We start from the raw sequence: 25,743 nt of genomic DNA on the forward strand, positions 1-25,743 counted from the left end.
ATCAACTCAAATCTCTCTGTGGTTTTCTCTTTCTCTTTGTGAGTGTCTGTTTGCTCTGTGTACCGATAGTATCTTTGGCTTCCGTCCAGTTTTCTTGAAACATCTGTAATTATCGCAAAAATATATATTTGTAGTGTTTTACAGTGCAGCGCCTCAGCTGTGTAATAATGCACACAGACACAGTTTAATTGCTTGGTCCCTATCCCACTGTGGACCACGGTGATGCTGAGTTGGTGTTTCTCATTATGGAGCCTTTTTGCACTGCTGCCTATAGAACTAACCTGCTCTGACTGACTAAATGACTCGCTCAAACTAATCTAATAAGCGTCACAGCTTTCTAAGCCAACTAATCAATGTTTCCTTCTCTCTTTGTTCTCTCCCTTCTCCCAAAACCTCTGCTCTAACACTTCTGCATCTCTGCTTCCACATCTATCCATTTCGCCACACCTTTCATCCATCTACTTGTCCTCTTTGCCTTCCTGTCGTCTTCCATCACCAATCGCTCCATCCCCAAGGCGGGCCAGTCCTTCCTGGGCTTCCAGAGGTACAAGTTGGGGGCCGACTCAGCCCTCTTCTCCCAGGAATACACAGACCCGAGCCAGGACGTAGCCGGAGCCCCTTACACCTCCTTCGGTGGGGATGACCTGGAGAGCCCAGGAGGAGGAGCAGTGGGCCAGGCTAACAGCGATGGGGCCTTCGATGGCACCGGAGGCTACCAGCGTCAGGACTACTGAGATATTTGGGGGATATATATTAGGGGGGAAGGATATGGGTGAAGTTGCCCATAGTTCCTAATTTAAAGCAGGGTCTGTATAGTTTCTATCACACTGGATCAATATAGCATCAATGCAATACCAGTACCAATAGGGTTGTTTGGGCCCAGTGTTGTACACAACAAGCTTCAGTTTTATCTTAAAACTGTCACAAATTTCTTGTAAAGTGCATAAAACAATGTGCATATGACATTCAAAACTGCAAAGGATACATGTATTATTAACATTCAGTAGCAAACAGTGAGATGTAGGTTTAAAAAGAGCTGGAGTAGATTATAACAATTTGCAACCATACCATATTATAGTTTGTGTAAATAATCCAATAGTACAGTAATACGAAGAAAAAAATAACACTCAAGCTGTGTTAGAACAATTTTCTATCCGGGTACTGGGTAAAGTTAAGACAATATTGCTTTGGTGCTATCTTGAACCATATTGGGTCAGTTTTGACATAGTGATTTTTTTGAGTATACATGCAACAATTAATGCATTTAGCTGGTGGAAGAAGTTGTTGGATTTAATACTTGTGACATTTCAGTTATTGGACTAATTTCCATTAAAAGCAGAGTTTATCTCTAGGTCAGAAATTGTGGGCAACTTTCCAGATTTTGAGACAAGATGTCAATTAGGTGTTGAGTCCACAGTAGATCAACAGCGAGGGGTTCAGGACATACATCTGAAGGGGTTGTAGGATGCAGAGAGACACTGGGTGGGGTTAAACATTTCCGAAACAGTTTAGTGGGAAGGCAACATGGGTTTGAGAAGAATTGGGAGGTCAAGGGTTTGCAGAAACGGTCACTCTGTAGCAGATCAATGCTCGTGACCATATGGCCTTCATCCTCTGAGGTCTGCTGTCAGTCAGCCAAATAACTGCAATCAGTGTTAGTTGAAACGCACACACACACACACACACACACGCACGCACACAAGCAAGCACACAGCATATAGATTTTTAACAGACAACACATGATTCTGCTGATGAAATTCCTAGAGGTGCATAACAGCATAGACAAACAAGCAACAGTGGCATATCTGGCAACTAATCCCCTCAACTGTAACAGGAGTGTGTTTGTGCATGGGTTGAAAGGTCTCCATTTTTTTTTTTTTTTTTTTTTATGTGCGGATGTGAGACAGTGTGTGTGTTTTCTCGTTACCCTGAAGAACCCCCTTTTTTCTTTCCTCGATTGTTGCCTTAGTGCTGACTGCCAAGCAAACTCCAACGAACACAGGGCAACATACACCCAACATGCACAGTATCACAGTTCTCCTTCAGCATCTTTAGAGCAAAAGTATAGCTAATTCAATTGTGTCTTGCTTTTTATCTTAAGCACATAAAAACCATGAACAAGACAAACATTTGTCATCATTATCTCATCCCAAATGATACAAAAAAAATAGTTTCATACCAGCAGGCCTACAAACAAAACAAACTTGAAGAACTACAGGTTAGTTATCTATTGTGTTTTCCTCTTTATTCCAACAAAATCTACAGATGAGGCAACCATCAACACCATGAGTATTTATGAACATGCATTGCTCAATTTTCTTAAAAAATAAAGTATATCTATCTCTCTATAAATATATGTAAATCTATAAATCAGTATATTAGAGTGTTTGAAAAACTATGCTTTATTTTAGGGCATTATGCTAGTTCTGTATAAAAAAGAAAAGACAAAAGAAAGAAGATCTATGTTCTGTTGAGTGTTATTGTGATAAGATATATGGTGAGGTCATCCATGCTTCATATGCTATGTTGCTTTCGGGGTAGGGAGATGTTTTTATTTTGGGATAATAATACTATAAAAAAAAATACAGCAACAAAAAATGTGACCAAATTATCAAAGTATATATGCACATATACTTTATACTGTACGACCATGTAGACGTATAAATATGTGATGTTCCTTTGTGAAATCTGTTTAAAAAAAAAAAGCAAAGTTAGATTTAAGGAAAAGATTGTGTACAAATGTAGTTTTTTGTTGTGTTTGATTTTAACCGATAAAAATAAAGAAAGTACCGATAAAGATATGAATGACCGGTCTGGGATTTTTGGATTTGAGTTGCAATTTCCTCGCAGTCCTCTCCTCTGTTATTTGTGATTTTTAATAACCTGCTAAGTAACAGTGATAGTGTTTAAAAAAAGAAAAAGTGTTATATTAAACTTTTGGATCTCTAGACTCAACTAATGTGGGTGGTAGCCTACAATACATCTACATCTACCATACTACCTACTATTGGTCTGGGTTGTGCAGGAAATGCTTATGAATGTCTTTACAAACAAAGTAACATATACCGTAGATATCAACTAATTCCAAGTGTTTTTAATCCAGTTGTGATACAAAGCAGCTGCAGTGAGACACATAAATGTGGCACGTGTCTCCCTCTACTGGCAAGACTTTTACTTGTAGTTGCATCTAAATTCCTTTGGATTTGGTGAATGATAAAGCATATTAATTCCTTTATTTCCTCACCCTGCTAATAAAAAAAAGTGGAGTGCAAGAGAGTAAAGGTGCTTAGTAGACCTAGTGTGTTATTCACTGACTGATTTAGATTAGAAATTCTAAGCATAGCCTATAATAAGCCTTTAAAACAGACAAAGGCTATAATGTATTTAGGTGCGCCATCCAAATATGCACATGTTCCCAATCAAATCAATGAAATCAATTGAGTAATGTCATATTTTTTTAGATACATTTATCATTATTGTAGCCTGCAAATATCTAAACTCGAATACAACCTTCCAATTGTACTTCTTTGTAGTCGTGAATAAACTCCACATGATGTAACAAATAACAAATTACGTCAAGTATTATACAGCCGTCAGCAAAATGTAGTTTATTATTGTAGTTTACTAATTAACCCATACGGTGGCGATATTGTCAAATAAATATAAATGCATCGTATCAACAACACGGAAGTGGTGTTTGTAATTTTTTTGTTTTTGTTTTTGCTTTTTATAAATTAATTAAATTAAGGGGTGTGCTGTAAACGTTTTTAATAGCAACCGTAAACAGAATACATCGCAATAACAAAAATATATATACATTTACGAGTTTGACAAAAGTATACGGATGTTTCCTCAATATAAAAAAATAGTAGATTATTGATGAATGGTAAATCTGAATATAAAACCCCACAAGACACGAGGAGGGAAGACATTTAGAAGACAGCAGAAATCTATTTCAACCATGGACTCTATGGTTTCAACTCGCAATGAAGTCAGTGATTATGGAATTGTTTGCGTATAATACAAACAATTGCTAAATTCTAATTCAATAGTTATGTTTTCTGGTATTCACATCAGTAACGGTAAATTCTCACAGTATCCACGAAATATGCCGTTTTATTTATTTTTGATTAGTATTATCAAATATTTTTACTAAATGCAATGGCAGATGCGGTACTCACGTCGAAGCTTGGAATTTGGAGCTTGCAATGAACCCATGAACGCAACGAGGACCGTCCAACATGGCGGCCCAGCGTAGGAATTTGATGCAGAGCGTATGTGAAAACTCAATTTATCACTCTCACGAACCTGTAATGTTACTGTTGCACTTTCCTTGTATAGTGCATGAGTCTCATTTATCTCCCCCGGTGGTCGTCTTTGTTTGTTTTGTGCCGTCCAGTGTTGTTTTGTTTCGTTCAGTGATGCTAGTGCTAGCTTATTTAGTTAAGCTTTGTAAGTGGTTTGCTAACAGTTAACGTTAGCTAGCTAATTACCCTAACTTTAATCTCAACGTAATGCGATGTGTTAGTGTCTAACCACAAGGGGCAGTTAACATTCATAATAATAGGAGGATGTAACGTTAACTATGTGACCGGTACTGACTTAATTGCTCGGCATATCTTTGACACACTTTAAGATGACTCAGAATCGCCTAACGTAACTAACGTGAGATAACTTGTAGCTTTGTTCACTGTAGTATGTTTGCTTAACGTTACTGCTGAAAAAGAATGCTCAGAAACGTTGCTCTTTGTGATTGTTAAGTGCTTATTGACACTCGTGTTGCTCTAGGGTCGACAATGTTGTCACGTCGTTGTGACACTCGGTGTTGAGTTTGGTAACAACCGCATATCGTATGAACGTACAGGTGCTGGTCATATAATTAGAATATTATGGAAAAAGTTGATTTCAGTAATTCCATTCAAAAAGTGAAACTTGTATAATGTACACATTTATTCCACACAGACTGATATATTTCAAGTGTTTATTTCTTTTAATTTTGATGATTAGAACTGACAACTAATGAAAACCCCAAATTCAGTATCTCAGAAAATTAGAATATTACTTAAGACCAATACAAAAAAGGATTTTTAGAAATGTTGGCCAACTAAAAAGTATGAGCATGTACAGCACTCAATACTTAGTTGGGGCTCCTTTCTCCTGAACTACTGCAGCAATGCGGCGTGGCATGGAGTCGATCAGTCTGTGGCACTGCTCAGGTGTTCTGAGAGCCCAGGTTGCTCTGATAGTGGCCTTCAGCTCTTCTGCATTGTTGGGTCTGGCGCGTCGCATCATCCTCTTCACAATAACCCTATAGAAAATCTATAGGGTTAAGGTCAGGCGAGTTTGCTGGCCAATTAAGAACAGGGATACCATGGTCCTTAAACCAGGTACTGGTAGCTTTGGCACTGTGTGCAGGTGCCAAGTCCTGCTGGAAAATGAAATCTGCATCTCCATAAAGTTGGTCAGCAGCAGGAAACATGAAGTGCTCTAAAACTTCCTGGTAGACGGCTGCGTTGACCCTGGACCTCAGAAAACACAGTGGACCAACACCAGCAGGTGACATGGCACCCCCAAACCATCACTGACTGTGGAAACTTTACACTGGACTTCAAGCAACGTGGATTCTGTGCCTCTCCTCTCTTCCTCCAGACTCTGGGACCTTGATTTCCAAAGGAAATGCAAAATTTACTTTCATCAGAGAACATAACTTTGGACCACTCAGCAGCAGTCCAGTCCCTTTTGTCTTTAACCCAGGCGAGACGCTTCTGACGCTGTGTCTTGTTCAAGAGTGGCTTGACACAAGGAATGCGACAGCTCAAACCCATGTCTTGCTTACGTCTGTAGGTGGTGGTTCTTGAAGCACTGACTCCAGCTGCAGTCCATTCTTTGTGAATCTCCCCCACATTTCTGAATGGGTTTTGTTTCACAATCCTCTCCAGGGTGCGGTTATCCCTATTGCTTGTACACTTTTTTCTACCACATCTTTTCCTTCCCTTCGCCTCTCTATCAATGTGCTTGGACACAGAGCTCTGTGAACAGCCAGCCTCTTTAGCAACGACCTTTTGTGTCTTGCCCTCCTTGTGCAAGGTGTCAATGGTCGTCTTTTGGACAGCTGTCCAGTCAGCAGTCGTCCCCATGATTGTGTAGCCTACAGAACTAGACTGAGGGACCATTTAAAGGCCTTTGCAGGTGTTTTGAGTTAATCAGCTGATTAGAGTGTAGCACCAGGTGTCTTCAATATTGAACCTTTTCACAATATTCAAATTTTCTGAGATACTGAATTTGGGGTTTTCATTAGTTGTCAGTTATAATCATCAAAATTTAAAGAAATAAACACTTGAAATATATCAGTCTGTGTGGAATGAATGTATACATTATACAAGTTTCACTGTTTGAATGGAATTACTGAAATAAATCAACTTTTTCATAATATTCTAATTATATGACCAGCACCTGTATATCAGACTGGGGTATGTGGTTCCAATGGCCCCTTGCGGCTCTAGTGTAGACATGGAGAGTAACGTTATAGACATTTTGTTAATTATTAGAAACTTTTGGGGAATACATATTATCGCCGAGGAACACTCCAGCTGCCAACATGGTCAACCTGTTACAAATGTGTACAGGAGAAAGTTCTCAATATGCAGTGAAACGTGCCAAAACGTAACATGCAATGCATTAACAACAGATACAAGACCACCTACCAACTAAAGACAGTGGAGAACCCCTAGAAAAAAAAATCCCCAAAACATTATTTAGCTGGACATGCATTTGTAAATTGAGACGATTCCTTGTGCAAACAAAAGGACATTTTGGCATTTGCATGCAGATAAAGACATTACATTGCGATATTTATTTATCCTGTAAAAACAGTTGCTGGTTTTCCCATTAATCTAGTGGCCAAATACACATTCTAGTATACCTTGGAGGATAAAATGGAGAGATATTTGGGAGTCCATTTACTGTATTTATGATTTCACACTGTCACTATTCTAGGTTGTGAATTAAACTAGAACAATGCAGCTGAACCCCAAGCAGATTTAAACAAATATACATACTAGTTGACCTGCAACACATAGTCTGTTGTAGGAAAATGTGTGCTCTGTAGTAGAGAAATTGATCATATGTAATGTTTGCAATATCATGTGAAGACAGTGGATGAATTTTTTTTTTTTTACGATGGGTCATAATAACCTCCACTCGTGGCCTTTGTGTGAGAGCTGCAGGCTGTCTGGTAATCATGATTAGAAAAGACATCAAAGATGTGCTGTGCCCCCTTTATCACATGTGTGCAAACTGATTCTGTCTTGTAAATGGAGACACTTTGTCAGACCTATTCAGATATCTTAGTATCTGATTTCCGTTATACATGACCGTTGAAGGATATAAGCAGAGACAAGGAAAGGTTTATTTAAGTTTTTGGTGGAGACTGTGTGTACTCTCTCTACTGTACTGCGGTGTACTATACTGTACTGTGTTGAGCTGTTGTTAGAAAAGAGTTATCAGATGAAATAGAGAACTTTTTTTTGATATTTCCCTTCCTTCCTTTTTTCCCTTGACAGCATCAGAGCTGGACAGATGACTTGCCGCTATGTCAGATGTGTGGGGTTGGCACAGCAACCAACTGTGTGTACGGCCCAGATGGAAAAGGAACTCTGAGCCACCCCAATGAGGATGGACACCTCAGGTTCAGGTGAGGAAACACAAAAGCCAAAAGGGAATAACAGCAGTGTTATTCATGCTCAATACCTGCATCTCAGATGCCAAGTTTACACCTTTTGTTCAGTGCATTTTTCATTTTGAGATCACCTATGTGAATATCATACAGTAAATTAATCGTTTTTGCATGCAACCGTATCAAACTTCCTGCTGTTCAACCAGCTGACAGCATCATGATGTGATGGTGCCCACTTCTGAAAAAGGTCCCTGAAGCTGGTAGGGATTCTGTGTCTTGCTCAGGGACACTTAAAAAGCAGGGTAGACTCTTGCCAACACAAGACTTAAAAACTGAGTCTCAAACTTCAGTGTTGAGCGACATTAAATGTACATGTGTCTGTGTGCTGTGTTTGAGCCCACAATTCAACATTTAAGGGAACTTAAATATAAGATGTACAGATTGCGTCTGTTGTTCTTAAACGTGACATGCCACACAACCCCAGTTAGAAAATCATTAGGCTAACCTACACCACCAAACCTTCCAATTTACACAAAACGCACCACAGTCCTAAGAGTTTTGGATGAAGGATATTTTGTTTTTCGATTTCCCACTGTCTTCCCTCTTTGAAGTGAAACAGAAGCCCCACGTTTGTTGTTTTTCTCCTCCACCAATCAGAGGCGAGGATGGCTGTTTCCTGTATGGGGTTTTTAATGGTTATGATGGCAGCAGAGTGGCCAGCTTTGCCTCCCAGTGTCTGACAGCCGAACTGCTGCTAGGACAGCTCAACTCCAGTCACACAGACAACGACGTCCGCAGGATCCTCACGCAGGTTTGAGTGTGTTTACATTACAAGTTTCACGTGTTAATGATTACAAAGCAAGTACGATATTTTTTTCTTTTCTTTGGAAGAGTTATGGAAGAGTTATTCTACAACTTGAATGTAAAGAGCGTAGCCCCCTGTTATAATTCAAGACACCATCGCTCGAGCATTGATGGACGGGTCTTTAAATGCACAGACTAACTACAGATTTAGAGAGACAAGTCTTAAACCGGCTTACTTTCTCACTGTATTGTCGGTTTTGGAAAGTTACACAAATTGTCCAACAATAAGTTGCATATATTTCAATGAAGCAGAGAAAACAAGGGGATTACTGTAAATATTATTTTAAGGGTTATAAAAAAAACAAGCTGAACGTCCTGTTTCTGCTGAAGTCTATCAGTTGAAATGATTACACAACATCACACTATGTTGCAGCTTGCCAATCTGATATGATCTGTATTTGCAGTTCCTTGTAGCTCAAACATCATTCTGCTTGCATTATGACAGTCCTGTCAAACCTCACGGGATATCCAAGCTAAAGTGATGGATGAGTGAGCCACTGCCTATTCTATTGTTATCTAATGGTAGCAAGGTATCGCCCCAACCATTCTTTTTCTAAGGCCACGGAAGCATAAAAGCATTTTGGATGTAAACATAGGACAGAGCATAAGCAGCACTGTGATACGCACACGGTCTACTTATTACTACTATATTTGTGCATACAGTACACTACCTTTATACTGAAACTAGCCGGTTCCATGGTTACTGTCGTGCTATAGCTATAGAAACTTTCAAAACCTTTGGCCATGTCTATAAATTGCCTGTCACACATTTCAATTGTCGTGACAAGTTTATTTTCATCACTTCAGTTGGTTAGAACATATATACTGTTTACGTATTGACACACTTGCGTTGGATACAGCGCAAAGTGCTTTACATTACACACATAAGAACCCCCCCCCAATTCAATTGACATTGCAATAGCATACACACTGTAGCTCAGTAGTTATGAACTCGATAACAGCAACACTCTTATTCACATGAATTTCTCCAATATTTAGAGCATGTACTTTGCATTTGATGTACTGTGCAAACTGAGCTGGGTAATTGCCAACATGGCGTCATCCAGATACATGCTGTTGTTGTTGTTGTCGTCTCAGGCCTTCGACGTGGTGGAGAAGAGCTACTTTGAGACGATAGATGATGCTCTGGCTGAGAAAGCTCACCTGTCCAACTACCTCCCACCACACAATGAGGTACACACACACACACACACACACACGCATGCGCACACACACACACAGACACACACGCATGTACACACACACACACACACACACACACACACACTCACTCACTCACTCACTCACTCACACAGACACACACACACGCACAGAGAGAGACAGACACACACAGACACACTCACACACACACACACACACACACATATACACACAGACACAAACACACACACACACACACACACACACACACACACAAGCACAAGCACAAGCACACTCTGCAAAGCATATTGACAGATTTAGCTGAAAATTGAGAAGATGAGTTCTCTGGTTTCCACAGCAACTGCAAATTTGTGATTTAATGTGAGCTTATGCTTAGCCATTGGAAAATGAGCTTGTTCTGTTCTAATTGGACTCATCAGCATGTTTCATTGGATAAGCCGGTCTCAGTTTGGATCCAGCTATCACTGCTCTTCTGCCTCAGCTTCTTCCCCACCCCGCCATCTTTTTTTCTCCTCATGCCATATCTCTTCTTCATTAAATCTCTGCTTTTCTCTACCTCACATAGTGTCATATTCCGTTCTGATTTTGTTGCTGGTGTGGGCGTTTTTGTTTTGTAAGATGATGTACGTCACTTTTTGTTGCAGTGGGTTGGCTCGTTAACAACATTTAGTCATAATCTTTTCTTTGATCTGATCCTCATTCTCACGCCTTGTCTCGTTTTCTAGTCTATCTCTTTCATGCTCACCATCTCCTGCGTTCTTACTCATCTCTAATCCTCTTTCATCTCACCTTCTGCCTGCTTCTTTTTAAACCTCCACTCCTCCCTTTCCACTTGTTTCCACTTGCCGTTTAACTCATCTCACGTCTCTCACTTAATGCTGTTTTATTTCTCACATTCTCTCTTTTTCTCCTTCAATTTCATTGTGCCTACTGATTCATTCCTCTTTTTTGCGTCTTCCCCTCGCCTTGTTTCCCCCCAACCCTCCCTCCCTCCCTCCCCCTCACTGCATTTTCTTTACTGGTCTTCCTCACTACTCCCCCATTCCTTCTCTTGTCTTCCTCGTCTCGTCCCGGCTGGTCAGAATGTGTCATTCCACCAGCTTTCTCCTCAGAGTCAGAAGGTGCAGGAGCGTCTGAAGGAGCTGGAGCGAGAGGTGTCAGGAGGAGCTACGGCCGTGGTGGCACTGATCCTCAACAACAAGCTCCATATCGCCAATGTTGGTAGGGACACACACACACACACACACACACGTACACGTTACACAGGCTAGAGTTGTTTTGATGCCCAAAGTCTGACTTTGACAGTACCTTTACTGAAATGTTTATATTCAATACTATTACGAGCCATTATTTAAAAAAAACAACAACAAAAAAAAAAAAACGTGACACAAATACTGTGATTTAGTTTTACCTTGTTTTTTCACCTTTGGAGTAGTGCCGGAAAATACGGTTCGCACCAGCCAATAGATGGCCACCTGTGAATCTATTTTACACCAGTAGATGTCAGACTTACAGAAGGTTTTGGTTTAGTGCTTCTCACTCTTTAAAAAATCCCAGTCTGATACTGCCTTTTTGGATTCCTTGGGTGGTATTTAATGAACTGAAAGCAGATTGACTTGGAAGTTTATGAATTCTGGTAAGCCATTTCCATCAGGGACTTTCCCAAGAGACCACGAGTCAGGTACTCAGGAACTTAACCTTTATTTCAGCCAGAGGAAGCAGGGGCAAATTTAGTTCAGGTAGTTCCAGGTGGAAAAAGAAAGCCCCTGCTGTGGGAGTAGTACTTTCCAAAGGTTCAGGAAGTTCAGGGGTGGAGTTTTCACGGCTGTCCATTGCTGACTAGACAAACACAGACACTGCTGCGACCACAGCTTGTGGTTCGGACGCGGCTAGGAACGAGTTGAAATAAAAAATTAGCAAATGAGAGAGAGCTGATCACTTCTTAGCAGTTACATTCAAAGCAGAAATAAAGAACTATCAGACACTGAGCAGATAAAGGTGTTCTTGAGGTATCAGTCTCTGTTTCCACCTCTCTTTTTCTCCTTTCATCAAATATAACTCAGATATCGGGGCGCCTGGGTAGCTCACCTGGTTGAGCGTGCTCCCCACGTACAGAGGCTCAGTCCTTGACGCAGCGGTCACACGTTCGATTCCGACCTGCAGCCCTTTGCTGCATGTCGTTCCCCCCCCCCCCTCTCTCTCTCTCCCCCCCCTACCCTTCAAGACTTCTCAGCTATCCTATCGAATAAAGGCCTAATAAATGCCCAAAAAATAATCTTTTAAAAAAAATATATATATATAACTCTGATATGAGAGTCACGCAGCAGTAAATACAGACTGTAGTCTTTCATCTGTCATGCTCCTTTTGCTTCTCTACCTAGAGGACACTAGTTCTGTTTTTGTTTATTAGCATGTAAGTTAATGTAGGATGCACAGTTAAACTTGTTCATTTTTTAGGGTTATATGATACGTTTAAGACAAGTAAATAGATCACAGTTGAAACTGACAGTAACTAGATGCTACATTTAAGTTCCCTTAACTTAAATGTGAAATTGTTGACAAGATCTTGGGTAGTTTCATATTTTGTATCCAGGACAACCTACTGTTTAACAGTGAAGGATCGCCATGCTCAATCACAAATTAAACTGGTACTGCTTACACACACACATTTATTTTTTTATTAATTTGCCATGGTTTTAAAACCAAAATCAGTAGGTCAAACATAGACAAGATGAAATGCCCCATCAGCAAACATGTGCTTTACGTACTGTGCTTTACGTAAGTTTATTTCTACAGAGAACCAGACATTTTTCCCACAGCTTCTGTTTTCTGTGGCCTTCAGACAGATGTTGGACTCTTTATTCAAAACATAACTACAATGTTGGTCATTGTTTTTGAATCACAGGTGCCAAATCTGGCTCCTGTAGACAACAGCTGCAGAGGCGTGTGTGTGTGTGTGTGTGTGTGTGTGTGTGTGTGTGTGTGTGTGTGTGTGTGTGTGTGTGTGTGTGTGTGTGTGTGTGTGTGTGTGTGTGTGTGTGTGTGTGTGTGTGTAGATGCCCACCTGACACCCTAAGCTACAGAACAGAAAAGGAGCATTTGTCTTGATGATGATATTTTTATTACACCATCCTGTAGGCCATTTCAGATCCTTAACCGTGAAGAAATTCAAATGAGTCTGTGGGAGACAGACATCCACACACACACACACACACACACAAACGGCAACCCTGAGGAGCCACAGTTATCCCTTAGAAGTGTTTCTCTTTACGAATCATCAAAGTTAATCAGAAAGTACCAGATTCCAGCTGCTGTATATGGGGCTTGTTTCATGCAACCAGGCTTGATTTAGTCATTAATCAAGGGTATGAATCTTATTGTAAGGCTGCACTAATTCAAAGTATCTCTGGTTATGAGTGAAAATCCCTTACATACAATGTGTTAGATGGTTTCCGTCTTTTTGCTAACATCCTAGATTCTGTAGCAGGCAAAGAAAAAGAGCCCCTCACCCTCTCTCTGGGATTTCAATTTCTTTTGTCCTCAAGGACGTGGCACAGAGCAGAAAATGGGGGGATAGTAATTAGTTGCGAGCAGAAAGGAGTACTATCCCCCCCACTGGCCCGTTGTGTGAGGGTCAAGAGTTCAAAAATGACAGAACATGAATCCTAGGGAGGTTTAAACATAAGAGTAAGTGTTCTCTAAAAAGCTCTTCCAGCTGTGTGCTGATGTGAAATACATTTGACAGTTAAGGTCGTATGACCCATAATTTGATATGCTGGGAGTGCGTGTGTGTGTGTGTGTGTGTGTGTGTGTGTGTGTGTGTGTGTGTGTGTGTGTGTGTGTGTGTGTGTGTGTGTGTGTGTGTGAGGGTATAAGGACATACAACAGGCATTGATAACTATCGTTTTTACATGTGTAGCAATTGCAACCTTGCACATATGAACACGAGGATTATCACCAGGCTTACCAAGAGAAGTAGAGTATTTTGTGACAAATAGATCAGTTTGGAACACTACAGAAGCTAAGCGTCATGTCAGCACCGGCTTTTTAACACACAGGGCCACAGTGGCTCTGTGGCCCAGGGCCCCACCGAGAGGGCAGAGAGAGACACATGGGGCCCGTGTCTGCAATTTCAGTATAATGTGGCTAATTGGATGGCCTTGTCTGCAGATGAGACGAGCAGCACGCACAACTCGGGCCATTTACCGAACCTAAAATTGGGGTGGAGGTGGGATTGTTTATCATCATGATCCTGCTCAGTGATCTGAAAATGTTAATGTAAAAACTGATTATTGATTATTATTATTGATCTGTCCCTGGTCAGCTTATGTTTCAGCCACTGCCTTCTTCATCTGTCTCAGTACCCACCAGTATCAGCGCTGATTCATTTGTGGAGGTTTGGGCCTCTGAGTCACTGCAGAGCAACGTCAGTGCATCTTTGTCTCTGTGTAATTAATGTGTGGGAAAATTAGAAGGCAAAATGTCTCATCCTCAAAAATGATATTAGATTTGAATAAGATCCTCTCTGGTATAGTGTCAACAAAAAAAACTGGTAACTGGTAACACATTTTTAACATGAAATGGAAAAATGTTGAATGAATTGTATTCGTTTTCTTATCCACAATACGTTTTACCTTGTGTAAATGTTGACTTACCTTAAATACCAAAGGATTAGTTGACACCATGGACTAATTTGATTTATTTTACCAGTTGTGAATCCTTGTGTGTTTGTCTGGGATTCCAGGTTCCAACCGGGCTCTGCTGTGCAAGTCCAGCAGCGACGGCCAGAACCAGGTTCAACAGATCGGCCGACCACACAGCACTGACAACGAAGACGAGCTGCAGAGGCTTGCTGCCCTGGGTGAGACACACAGACAGAAAGACAGTCAGGCCATCTTACCAGGGTCAGTTTGGCGCAATTATGCAGTTGAGCATTAGTGCATTCCATGCGGGATAGACAGGCGGACAGAGACTGCCATTAGTGTACACTAGCTGGCATAGAGACACACATGGAGCCATCTGTCCCTGGTGGACACTGGACAGCCAAGCTAATGGTCCTGTAATGAGGGTCGTGTGTATGTAACGGGGAAATACATTAATTGTGGTTAGCGTTGCAGATAAAGCATTAGTTGCAGCCTGACACCTGTACTGAATATAATGGAGAATTAGCTGCATTGTTTCCCAGCATTTTACACCACATCATTAGAAGAGGAGGCAGAGCTCTCTGTCTCCCTTTGTTCTCTTGCTCCCTTTCTGTCTCCAGTTGGGAGTCACCTAATGATTCTGGTGTTCTCTGAATGATTTAAATGAAATGGCAGTCATTCCATTAACCCAGCTGAAGGTGACATCTCCCCTCGTATTTTTATCCACCCTTACACACACACACACACACACACACACACACACACACACCCCCCTCTCCTCCTCCCACCCCAATCTCCCTCTATTTATTGCTTTAGTCTTATTGCTTTATCCTCTCCTTCCCCATACTAAATCTCTAGCCCCTCTCACCCATACCCTCTGCCTATCATCATATCCTCAAATTCATCTCCTCTGTTTGTGTTCACTCTCCACATCTCCTTGTCTTTAATGTGTCTCCCCGCCTCCCCTTTCTACACAGGTGTGGATTCAGCTCGTGTAAGGCAGGCGGGGCAGATTGCTGGTCAGAGCAGCACCAGGAGGCTCGGAGACTACCGGGTTAAATTCAACTACAATGAAATTGACCTGCTCAGGTGAAGTCAGAATACTAAAACTACATCATAAATAAATACATAACTGGGCAGGCCTATCGGCAACACTCTAATTTCTTATCTTGTTTTGTTATTCTGTCTTTATGTTATATTCTCTCTCTTTTTTATTATTAGGCATGCACCAATTAGCTGAATCGATATCGGCAACAATTAAGCACTGAATTACAGTTTCCTTGTCAATGTCATAAGAGTCTTTGCAGTAAGTTGTTTTCATTTAGAGAAGGTGGGCTGCCGAGTTTTTAGAAATCTAAAACCAAGTTGTGGTTTTACAGGGAGTTATGTGCTGGATTCTTTGCCCGGCACAGTAAACAATTTAGATTTTGGATTGGATTTCTGTTAATGTATGGATTAAACAAACAAGATGTCACGTCTAAATTAGCCAAATCTAGATGCTAGATCGCTGGTTCCCCCCCTGTGTCCAGTCTTTCAGTCAAGCCAAGCTATTTGCCTGCTAGATCTAGCTTCATATTTTGCATACAGAAAGGAGAGTGGGGTTGCTCTTCTTAACTTACCTCTCAGCAAGAAAGCGAATCAGCTTACTTGAACTGTCAAGTGGAACTGGGGCAACTAATGAACCATTTTAAAGTAGTGTGTGTGTGTGTGTGTGTGTGTGTGTGTGTGTGTGTGTGTGTGTGTGTGTGTGTGTGTGTGTGTGTGTGTGTGCGTGTGCGTGCGTGACTAGCACTACCTGGACAGTGGAGGCTCTGTCTCCATATTATGGCCTTTGTTATCAGATCTGACTCTGTTCCAGACTCTCCTTAACCACAGCTGAGCCTCTTGAAATTCCATGATCAGGGGCCCCTCTCTCTCACACTTCTCATTTCCTGTTTCTGTCTGCAGTCCAGGCCAAGCAAATCAGGCTCAGATATCTACGAGTCATTCCATTTATGATCCTCAATAAAACACACAATAGAATCTTTATAGAATTTCCTCCTTAGTGCCGTCAAAGAGAGTGCAGGAAATTTGGACAAAGTATAAGCGATTCTTCAGATCTATGAGATTAGCTAGGGTTATTGTATTTATGTCAGGTGCACTTATGTCTTTCTTTTTGCGCCTCAGTGTCTCTCTTTTTCTTTTCTTCCACCCCTCTATCTTCCACTCCCTGTTGCTGCTTGTTTTCCTTTTTGCTCTTTGATATTAAATAAGATACTCCTATATCTATCTTCTCCTGTCCTCCTACACCATCAGCGCGGCCAAGACAAGGCCAATCATCGCAGAGCCAGAGATTCATGGTAGCCAGTCTCTGGACAGCGTGACAGGCTTCTTGTTGCTGATGTCAGAAGGTCTCATCAATGCCCTTGAGTCCGCCCACGGCCCCGAACAAGCCAATCAGGTAAGCAGATTCCCCCTGACAATTTTCTTCCCACCTCAACCACTTTCTCTCTGCACTTGTTTTCCTAGTGTCTTTTTTTTTAATCTCTGCGTTGATAGGTTTCCACCACCTACTACAACTCTAACATCAGTCTTTCTTTCTCTGGCTTCCTGTCTCCCCTGCTATCCACCGTAGGAAATTGTTGCCATGGTAGCAGCAGAGCTGGCCCTGCAGACCAGTCTGGAGGCAGTGTCTCAGTCGGTGGTCGAGCGCGTCAAACGGCTGCACCACGACGTCTACGTGTCTGGCCGTCAGAGGGCAACCTACTGCTCTCGGCACGAGGACATGACCCTGCTCATCCGCACACTCAACTACCCGCTGGCTGACGGAGTGCTCACGCCCACACAGGGTAGGAAAGGGCAATTACGGGATTGGTTTCCGTTTTATAGAAACTCCGCCTCGGGAGCAGACCTTCATACTGGCTACTCCAACGCCAGTGTTCCTCATTAAAAACTTTCAGAATTTAGAGACATGTAGAAAACTTTAGCTGTACATACTGTATTCTTCTCTCTTCAAAACAAAGTGAAATCACAACCTCTCACCAAAGGTTACAAGTTGTTATGAGCGATTAGCACTTTAAGCTAAAAAATTATGTAACTCCTCGGAATTTTGAATTTTTCATTCAAACAAGGAATGAAATCGCAGAGGTAATGTCCTAAAAAAATAAACAGTTTAATGAAGTATATACAGAGTGTGTGTGTGTGTGTATGTATGTGTATATATATATATATATATATATATATATATATATATATATATATATATATATATATATATATATATATATCTAGTATCCTGTTCTTTCCTAACTTGTGGATCATCTTACGACTATTTTGACACTATTGGACGGTCTCGACCCCCATGTGGTAACCACTGCTTTATAGATTTTAAAATTATTTAAACTTAGGTAGTTTTTTAGGTAAGTTTTTATATATAAACCATTACAGCATAGGATTATATGTTAGGATAAAAGACTAATTTGAATATTTAAGGTTATTGAAATCAAAACTGCAAATGATGCTGGGCTTGGATTATATTGAACGTTTAGGGTTTGCCACTCAGATATAGGACAAAGATAAGTCTAATCCTGGACCAGTGGGAAGCTGCACTGCACAAATACATCTTTAAATAATTCAATTCAATTCAGTTTTATTTATAGTATCAAATCATAACAAGAGTTATCTCGAGACACTTTACAGATAGAGTAGGTCTAGACCACACTCTGTAATTTACAAAGCCCCAACAATTACAATAATTGCCTCAAGAGCAATCATTAGCAGTAGCTATTGTGACAGTGGCGAGGAAAAACTCCCTTTCGGGAAGAAACCTCGGCAGACCCAGACTCTTGGTAGGCGGTGTCTGACGGTGCCGGTTGGGGGTGTGATGAACAGTGGCAATAATAGTCATAATAAAGATAGTGGAACAGTGACTACAGTCGTAGTAGTTCATGTCATAGTAGGACACAGCAGGGCGTTACGGGGTGTAATGTGGCACAGCACAGCATGGGTGGACACGACAGGACGCAGCCGGACACTGCAGGGAATCACAGAGCAAGGAACACATGAAAAGAGAGATGAAAGAGCAGCTCATTGTGTCATAGGGAGGAAGGAACTTCCCCAGCAGTCTAGAATTATAATAGCATAACTAAGAGAGGCAGGCTAAAGAGAGGTGCCGGGTCGGGCTTGAACTCTCCCCTGCTGGAACGGGCTGTACTTCCTGCCTCCCTCTACTCTCACTATATTATTGATTATATGATAGCTGGATCTGAAGACTATGAGGAGAAGCAGAGGGAAGCAGGGTTGCTGTGTCTGTAGCGGTACACCCTTCCCCGCCGGTCTAGGCGTACGCTGCAACTTGCTGCAAATAGTACCAGATTTATCGTCATCTGAGCCGCCAGCCCTAAGACAGAGATATCAAAGATTTCGAGAGGTGTAGCCCGGAATACCACACAGAGCCAAAATAACAAAAGTCCGAGAAGAAGAAATCCAATTTACTCAAGATGGCCATTATATGCTGAAGCTGCACATTAGTTTCACTGTGTTCTTCTTGATAGTAGTTTTTGTGAAAAGTTTATATAAAAAATGTATGCACCTTAGACCACAGCAGCATTTAACTTAGTGTTCGGTGAACTTTCGCAACGGCTCTGAGATGAACAGGACAGAATAGTTGAATGTGATTTTTAAACCTTTTACATGCATGTCCTCTTTCCAGGTGGACGTATCTACCCCGTGTCAGTGCCCTACTCCAACAGCCAGAGCACCAGTAAAACCAGTGTCACCCTCTCACTGGTCATGCCCTCCCAAAATACTCTCACCAATGGCACCAACACTGCCTCCACCCTGGAAGAAGGCACCCCCACACCAGGGTAAGCTTGGTTTGTCTCGTGTCCCTGCTTGCTTGTCTTTCACTCCTGGTTTCCTCCTACTCCTATGTTTGTTCTGGGTAAGCTTGATTTTTACTCGTTGCATATCATTGTCCTGCTGTGCATGCTCTGACTCTAAATGAGCTTGATTTTTGTCCCATCGCTGTTGTGTTTCGGCTTCATAAACTTGGATTTCACTCGCAATGTCCCACTGCTGTTGTTTTCTGACTTCATTCTTCCCTCCCGTTTATTTTGGCTGTGTTTTAGATTGCTCCCGCGTCCCTACCTTGCTGTATTTATTTTAGGTTAGCTTGATTTTCCCTCCCCCGTGTCCCTCCACTGCTATGCTTATTTATGTGTACGCATGGTTTTCACTTCCCCATTGTTCCGCTGCTGTGATTTGTGTGTATCATGCCGGGTTCCCATTTCACAGACTAGAATAGGGGGAAAAACTGATCAAATACAGCTGGAAAAATATATTGATATTGAACTTTTGACATGAGCATAAAGTGTACACTATATACTGTAATGTTAGCATATGAATATAATTACATCAGTATTGCTCTTGGGGGTTTAGACAGCGTCGTACAGAAACAAATTAGCACAGTAATGTTTTAAATTAATCATTTTACAAATTGCTGTTTAAATTGTGTTAAAAACTACGTCCTCCAGTACTGCTTGTGCTGCCTACTGGTGGTGACAACATGCTTTTAGCACAACCTTTGCAGCAGTAATGTAGCATGGCACTATAGTACCAAGCTACATCACAGCTGGCTGTGGACCCAAGTGTAACAGAACATACTGTCACGTGTCCAAAAGACTTAGGCCGAAAACTTTTATGGGACCGGTGATACAAATTAGATATGTTGTTTAAAGGTTTATCAGACGCCAAAACACTGCACAGCGGTGATGTATCATGGTGGCAATTATTTTATCTTGGTGTAACGATTAGAACAGCAAGCTAATTTCCTTCTTTTGCGTCTACATTAATAATGATTGCCTACTTTTTTGATAAGGCAACAGAAGATGCAATAGATTAGTCCCTCTAAATTATTGCCTATATATATATATATATATATATATATATACATATATATATATATATATATATATATATATATATATATATATATATATATGGGGAGAGGTGGGTAAGCCCAACTTTGACATGTGTTCTGTACAGTGGCTCAGTGGATACTGTATTGTACACAGCAGGGTCATGTCTGGACCAATGAATCAGAATAATGCCCTAAAGCCACTTTTGGATTGAGCACTGAACATGTCATATGTGATGTTCTTCTGCCATGTTAATATATGTTTCATTTATAACAAAGCATGAATCATTGACAACTTCCATCAGCATGCTTGGAATATGCCTTGAGTTAGCAAGGTTACCTGCATGAAACGGCCTATAGTGTAATATGATTGAACGTGAGTAGCACTCATGTGGCTGCTGCTTTTGGCTTTGCTGCATGTGCGCACTTTCATCGTCCTTTTTTTTGCCCTGCGTTCGCTCGTCCACAAGGATTGCTTCTCTACCTCCTCTTCCTTAATGGCTTTGACTCTGTCCTGTCTGTCACTCACATCTGTGTTTCTCTTCCTCACGGGCCCTGACTATCCATCCTGTGTCCTATACACTCTGTCCTTGCCTCTCCTTTTTCCGCTCCTTTAGCACATTTTACCCCGCTACCTGCCAGACTGCTGTAGACATCCTGCAGCCCATAATTGAACTCCCCTTTTCCCCTCTTTTCCCCCTCTCTCCTCTTCCTCCTCTCCCCCTCTCCACCTCCCTCTTCTCTCTCTCCACCACTCCTCCTCCTCCCCACCCTCTCCCTCTCTCCACCTCTCTCCTTTGTCTCTCCACCCGCGACATGGACCCCTTTCTCTCTCCTCATGTCCCTACTTCTTCCTCCTCTATTCCCACCCTCATACCCGTCTCCTCCTCTTCCTCCACCCTACCCAACCAAACACCTTTCTCCTCCTCCCTCTTCTACTCCTCCACTCTCCCTAGCAGTCAGAGCCCCACAGCCACCCTCCAGTCCACCAACACCCAAACGCAGAGCTCCAGCTCTAGCTCGGGAGACGGCAGCCTTTTCCGCCAGAGAGGCAGCCAGGCGGCGCAGCCCGACGAGACGGGCAGGGTTCCGCCTTACGTGGACTTCAGTCAGTTTTACCACCTGTGGGGAAGTGACCACAGCGACAGCCAGAGCACCCAGGGAGGACTGGGACCCCAATGAGGAGGACCAAGAGGGAGCTGGGTGCCAGTTGGAAAAGGGGACGGACTGGGTTTTCTCACAGCAAGTAGGCACATGGATTGTGAAGGGACAAAGATTTTAAGAGGTGGTTGGGATGACCGAAATGCTTTTAATGTATGATACCTAAAAAAATAAGTGACCTAAAGGTGCATGGGGCCGCATGGAGGAGGGACTGGGATTGTCTGGGGTCTTACTATCAAAGAAGGCAAAGAATAAACCCAAGACAGTTAGAAACTGGTGTCACTACACACTGCAAAATAATGTTTGCGCTTGCGTTTTAGATGCTGGTCATGACAGTATATGTAATCCAGATTGTAGCCATTATTGTTAGATGTGAAAACATGCATCTGCAAACAGGAATCTCATAGACTTGAGTTTGTGGAGTTGAGAATGATTTTATACTGTAAGGCCTTAACATGGATTGATTGGATGTGTTTGAAAGAACTTTTTAATTTGTAATGAAAGTATATCTCCAAATGACTCAATAGGCTCTCTGGACTTCTCTCTTTATATTACAGTAACACTTTAAACACTTGACTATCTCGTACCTCAAACATTTCAGTTTGATGTCTTGATTTTCACTAAACAAGACCTGGAAGGTGTCGTTCGGTGGGTATACAACATATGTGGTGACAGGTGGTCACATAAGATCTTAATAATGTACATCCCAGAGTTTCATTCTAAAGGACTCAGGTATTGAAGCACATAACACCTTTTTGTAGGTGGTGTTTTTCTCGGAAAGAAAAATAAGCTAATCCTTTTTTCCTTCGTATAAATATGCTAACACCGGTTTGTTCGCCACAGAACATGTAACAAGCCTCCATCACACCTACTTCCTGTGCATGCATGGGTAATTTTCTATAGTTGGAAACTAGTATACAGAGAAGCACTTACGAAATACAAATGCAGTGAATGGCTACTGCAACAGAAATGACAGCTTGAAATATGGTATTTTAAATAAAAAAACTAAAGGAGTAACACAAAGTCTTTGAGGAGACCTTCAAAAATTTCATTTAATGTCGATGGCAAGAAAAAAGCTGCATGCTATGAGATGGCATGACTGACTGGACACAAATCTAGATCTGACAACTCAAATCCTAACGACCACAAAACTGAACCTGGAGGTTTTCAAGGATCAACAATGAAGTGATGCAGTGGCTGTGTATAAAGCAAAACAAGCTACAGTATGAGGAGTAGGGCTGGGGCGATCTGCTTTTGTCATTTGCTTCGATTCTTTCACGATACAATGGTGCCGATTTGATTTGTATTGCGATTTTCATTTATTGCGATTCTAGAAGTATTGCGATTGGATAGTATTGAGTTTTGCAATTTTCTTTTCCTTCTTTAACAAAAACAAAAGTTGAAAAATACACTTCTAGAGACAATATATATCATGAGACATTTCTAAAAAACATTCTAAGAATGCGCATCACGTGTCAGTCAGTCAGTCTGACATTTATTTGTAAAGAAGAACATAACGTATTTACTGCATTTTCTGCTTTCGCTCTGTTTTGCTGGAAATGGATATGATGTAGTCGTTGTCAGCGGTACTGTATGAACAGAAAATATTTAGGTGAAACATTGGTAAAAAAAAGAAAATACATGGGGCGACCTCTAGTTCACCTGGTAGAGTGTGAGTCCTTGGCAGCGGCCCAGGTTTGAATCCCACCTGTGGCCCCTTTGCTGCGTGTCATCCCATCACTCTCTCCCCCGTTTCCTCTCTATCTGCACTATCTAATATATCTAAAGAATTTAAAAAGTCCATTCTGGGAAGAAGAATGGTTTTTAAAAACTGTCACACAAAAAAAAAATCACATTACATACATGAAGTGATTTTTTTCCCATCCCTAATGAGGATAGCGGGGGAATGTGGGGATGTGTTCTGTATCAGAGAGCTAAAGTGTATAATAGCTGCTATGTTTGAGTCCTTGACTACGAAGTGAGGATTGGAAAAGTACCCTTTCTGACGCCTCAGCGACATGACATTGATGGATGGGGAGTATGGAGAGTTGAGCGCCAGCAGACTTTGTTCATAACACAGTGGAGTAAAAATATAATCAAGGATCATGTGATGGAAAGGAGTGGGAAGGTTCTACAGGATTAGCTGAGTGATTGTTGGAGCAAATGGAGCCATCCATCAAATCCAAACAGAGTCATCACTCTTTGGTTTTTCCATCCTATATGCTGCCCCCTTGCTTTGAAATAATCAATAGATTTGGCTGTACTAATTAAAAAAAAAAAAAGTCAAACCAAAAATAACCTCACTTTATTAATATTCAACAATTGCAATTGTGGATGTTCATTGCACTTCAAGGTGTATTTTATGATGAAACTGTAATTTTATCTTTTCCCAAATTACTTCTAGGAAGAAAGAAAGGGATTTTCCTGTTGAGGAATTCAACAGGTAGAGTGCTACCAATGATCGATGTACAAATATGCAAGCTGTGACTGCATAGCATTCTGATGTATTACGGTAACCGTTGAAATATGTGTCTTTGTCTCCTCTACCGTGAAAGGTACACATACCAGAGATATCTCTCCTTTATGACTGTTCAAATATTCAAAGAAACATTCCCAATTGGAGCATTTGGTGACAGTAGCTCAGTCCGTAGGGAGTTGGGTTGGGAACCTGAGGGTCGCTGGTTAAAGTCCAAGTACGGACTGAAGTACGGAGTGTGGACTGGTAGCTGGAGAGGTGCTCTTGAGAAAGGCACCGAACCACCCCCCCTCCTGCTCGGGGCGCCTGTCCAGCAGCCACAGCCCCCTCACGCTCTGACATCTCTCCATTTGTGCATGTATAGGACCTGTATATGTTTGTGTATTTCAGGCCTGTGTGTAGTGTGTTCTAACAACAGAGTGATATTTTTTTATTTCCCCAATGGGGATCAAAAAAAGTATAAATTAATATTAAATTAAATGTATTACAATTGTATGAACCATACTATTACTGTAGTCACCATCCAGCGTTATTTCCACAGCCCCTTCCTCTTGGAAGCCAGGAGTTAATCTCATTCACTAAATTAACTTCACACTGCTATAAAACCCTAATTGGCTTAATCAGGGAACTGATTAAAAACACACACAAAAAGTAAGAAATGGGAGAAAAAATAATTCCTCATTAAACCCTCAACTCACCAGTTGGAGCTATAGTGTAACACAGTTGTTTAGTATCAGAGCAGACGCAGGGAACGTTACTAATTGCTCCTTTTAGATGTAATTGGTGGTTTTCCTACTGCTTAGCTCATGACCTAATTCTTGAAAAGTGGGTTCAATTAACTTTATTGCTCCTTGTAGAAAGTGAACGATGAGAGGTTGAACCGAGCTGCCGTCATCACTGCATTCTACTTGTAGTCTCCCTGTTCATCCCTTTCCTTGAGGAAGTCTATGTACACACTCGTAAAATGTGAGTCGGTTGACAGATTGATGGAAATGATGAATCTAGCATTGTGTTCTTTGTGTATGTTGTGTTAGATTAGCATGCTGTGTGATATTAATGTGCTGCGTGCTAGGAGATGTACGTACGTAGTGCTTTCATGTTTATATTCAATTTTATTTACAAAAGTTAAAAGGCAAGTACAATCATAAGACATGCAGATATGTGAAATGGGACACCCTAGTAAGCTATTTGAAGCTTGTGTATTGGGACCCGGACACTAGCAAATAATACACATTATAAATACTATCATTTTTTGAATAATAAAAGGAAACATTGATTATGCAATATTATTTACAACCTACAAAAAGAAACCCAAACTACCCTAACATATCCTAAGTGGTCTCAAGACATTTAGTCCATCAGTCTAAGCATTGGTTAAATAGATCAAATGCAATACACAGTAACCAAGTGAGAATGAATAAAATCAAAGGATTTTAGCGTCACTTTGCTGAAGTATAGTGAAATTCTGTATGCTGTGAAACAGTGGCTCTCATCCTGGGGGTCAGGACCCCTAAAGGGGTCAAAACAACATTTCTGGGGGTCGCCAGATAGTTGGGGAGGAAAAAAAAAATGAAATAACATATACTAGACTGGGGAATGGTTTTTACATTATTGTGCGAGTTTGGTGCCTGGAACACAGAAAAGGGTCTGAAGGTGGGTCGGGGGAGAGAACAAGTCACAAACATCAAAAATCCACAGAGCCTGGAGCACATTGGACAAGGCTAGTTTAAACTAAAACTAGCAAAACATTATTTGTTTATTTATTATGTATAAATCAGAATATTCACAAAAAATACTCAAAATCCGCAGGGGGAGGCGTGTACAAACAGGTGTTTACACCGGTTTG

General features: G+C 41.3%; 2 protein-coding genes across 4 annotated transcripts; both read left to right on the forward strand.

Moving 5' to 3' along the window:
• Positions 1-404: 404 nt before the first annotated feature.
• LOC144530981 (synaptogyrin-1-like) lies at positions 405-2,805 on the forward strand (the record flags this gene model as incomplete). The annotated part of the gene is made up of 1 exon (XM_078270827.1): positions 405-2,805. A coding segment is annotated over one exon (330 nt), but the record flags the coding sequence as incomplete, so codon positions are not given.
• A 1,359-nt stretch (positions 2,806-4,164) lies between these two features.
• On the forward strand, positions 4,165-21,940 carry tab1 (TGF-beta activated kinase 1/MAP3K7 binding protein 1). Of its 3 annotated transcripts, none has more exons than XM_078274717.1 (11): positions 4,165-4,274; positions 7,563-7,693; positions 8,333-8,486; positions 9,638-9,733; positions 10,804-10,942; positions 14,466-14,582; positions 15,342-15,453; positions 16,660-16,804; positions 16,979-17,192; positions 19,055-19,208; positions 21,217-21,940. In XM_078274717.1, the coding sequence occupies exons 1-11, from the start codon at positions 4,242-4,244 to the stop codon at positions 21,440-21,442; spliced, it is 1,521 nt and encodes a 506-aa protein (XP_078130843.1). In that variant the 5' UTR covers positions 4,165-4,241; the 3' UTR covers positions 21,443-21,940. The 3 variants fall into 3 exon arrangements, with proteins under 3 accessions (XP_078130843.1, XP_078130850.1, XP_078130859.1); XM_078274724.1 differs by having other exon boundaries at positions 21,220-21,940; XM_078274733.1 differs by having other exon boundaries at positions 10,834-10,942.
• The last annotated feature ends 3,803 nt before the right edge of the window (positions 21,941-25,743 follow it).

The sequence above is a fragment of the Sander vitreus genome, chromosome 2 (assembly GCF_031162955.1).
Source record: "Sander vitreus isolate 19-12246 chromosome 2, sanVit1, whole genome shotgun sequence".
Classification (NCBI taxonomy): domain Eukaryota; kingdom Metazoa; phylum Chordata; class Actinopteri; order Perciformes; family Percidae; genus Sander; species Sander vitreus.

Excerpts from the sequence above, each read along its gene's own strand:
- tab1 (XM_078274717.1), top strand. The coding sequence starts at position 4,242 with ATGGCGGCCCAGCGTAGGAATTTGATGCAGAGC. Across the intron at positions 8,487-9,637 it reads TCCGCAGGATCCTCACGCAG|GCCTTCGACGTGGTGGAGAA; the intron begins GTTTGAGTGTGT and ends TTGTCGTCTCAG. Across the intron at positions 16,805-16,978 it reads GCCCCGAACAAGCCAATCAG|GAAATTGTTGCCATGGTAGC; the intron begins GTAAGCAGATTC and ends TATCCACCGTAG.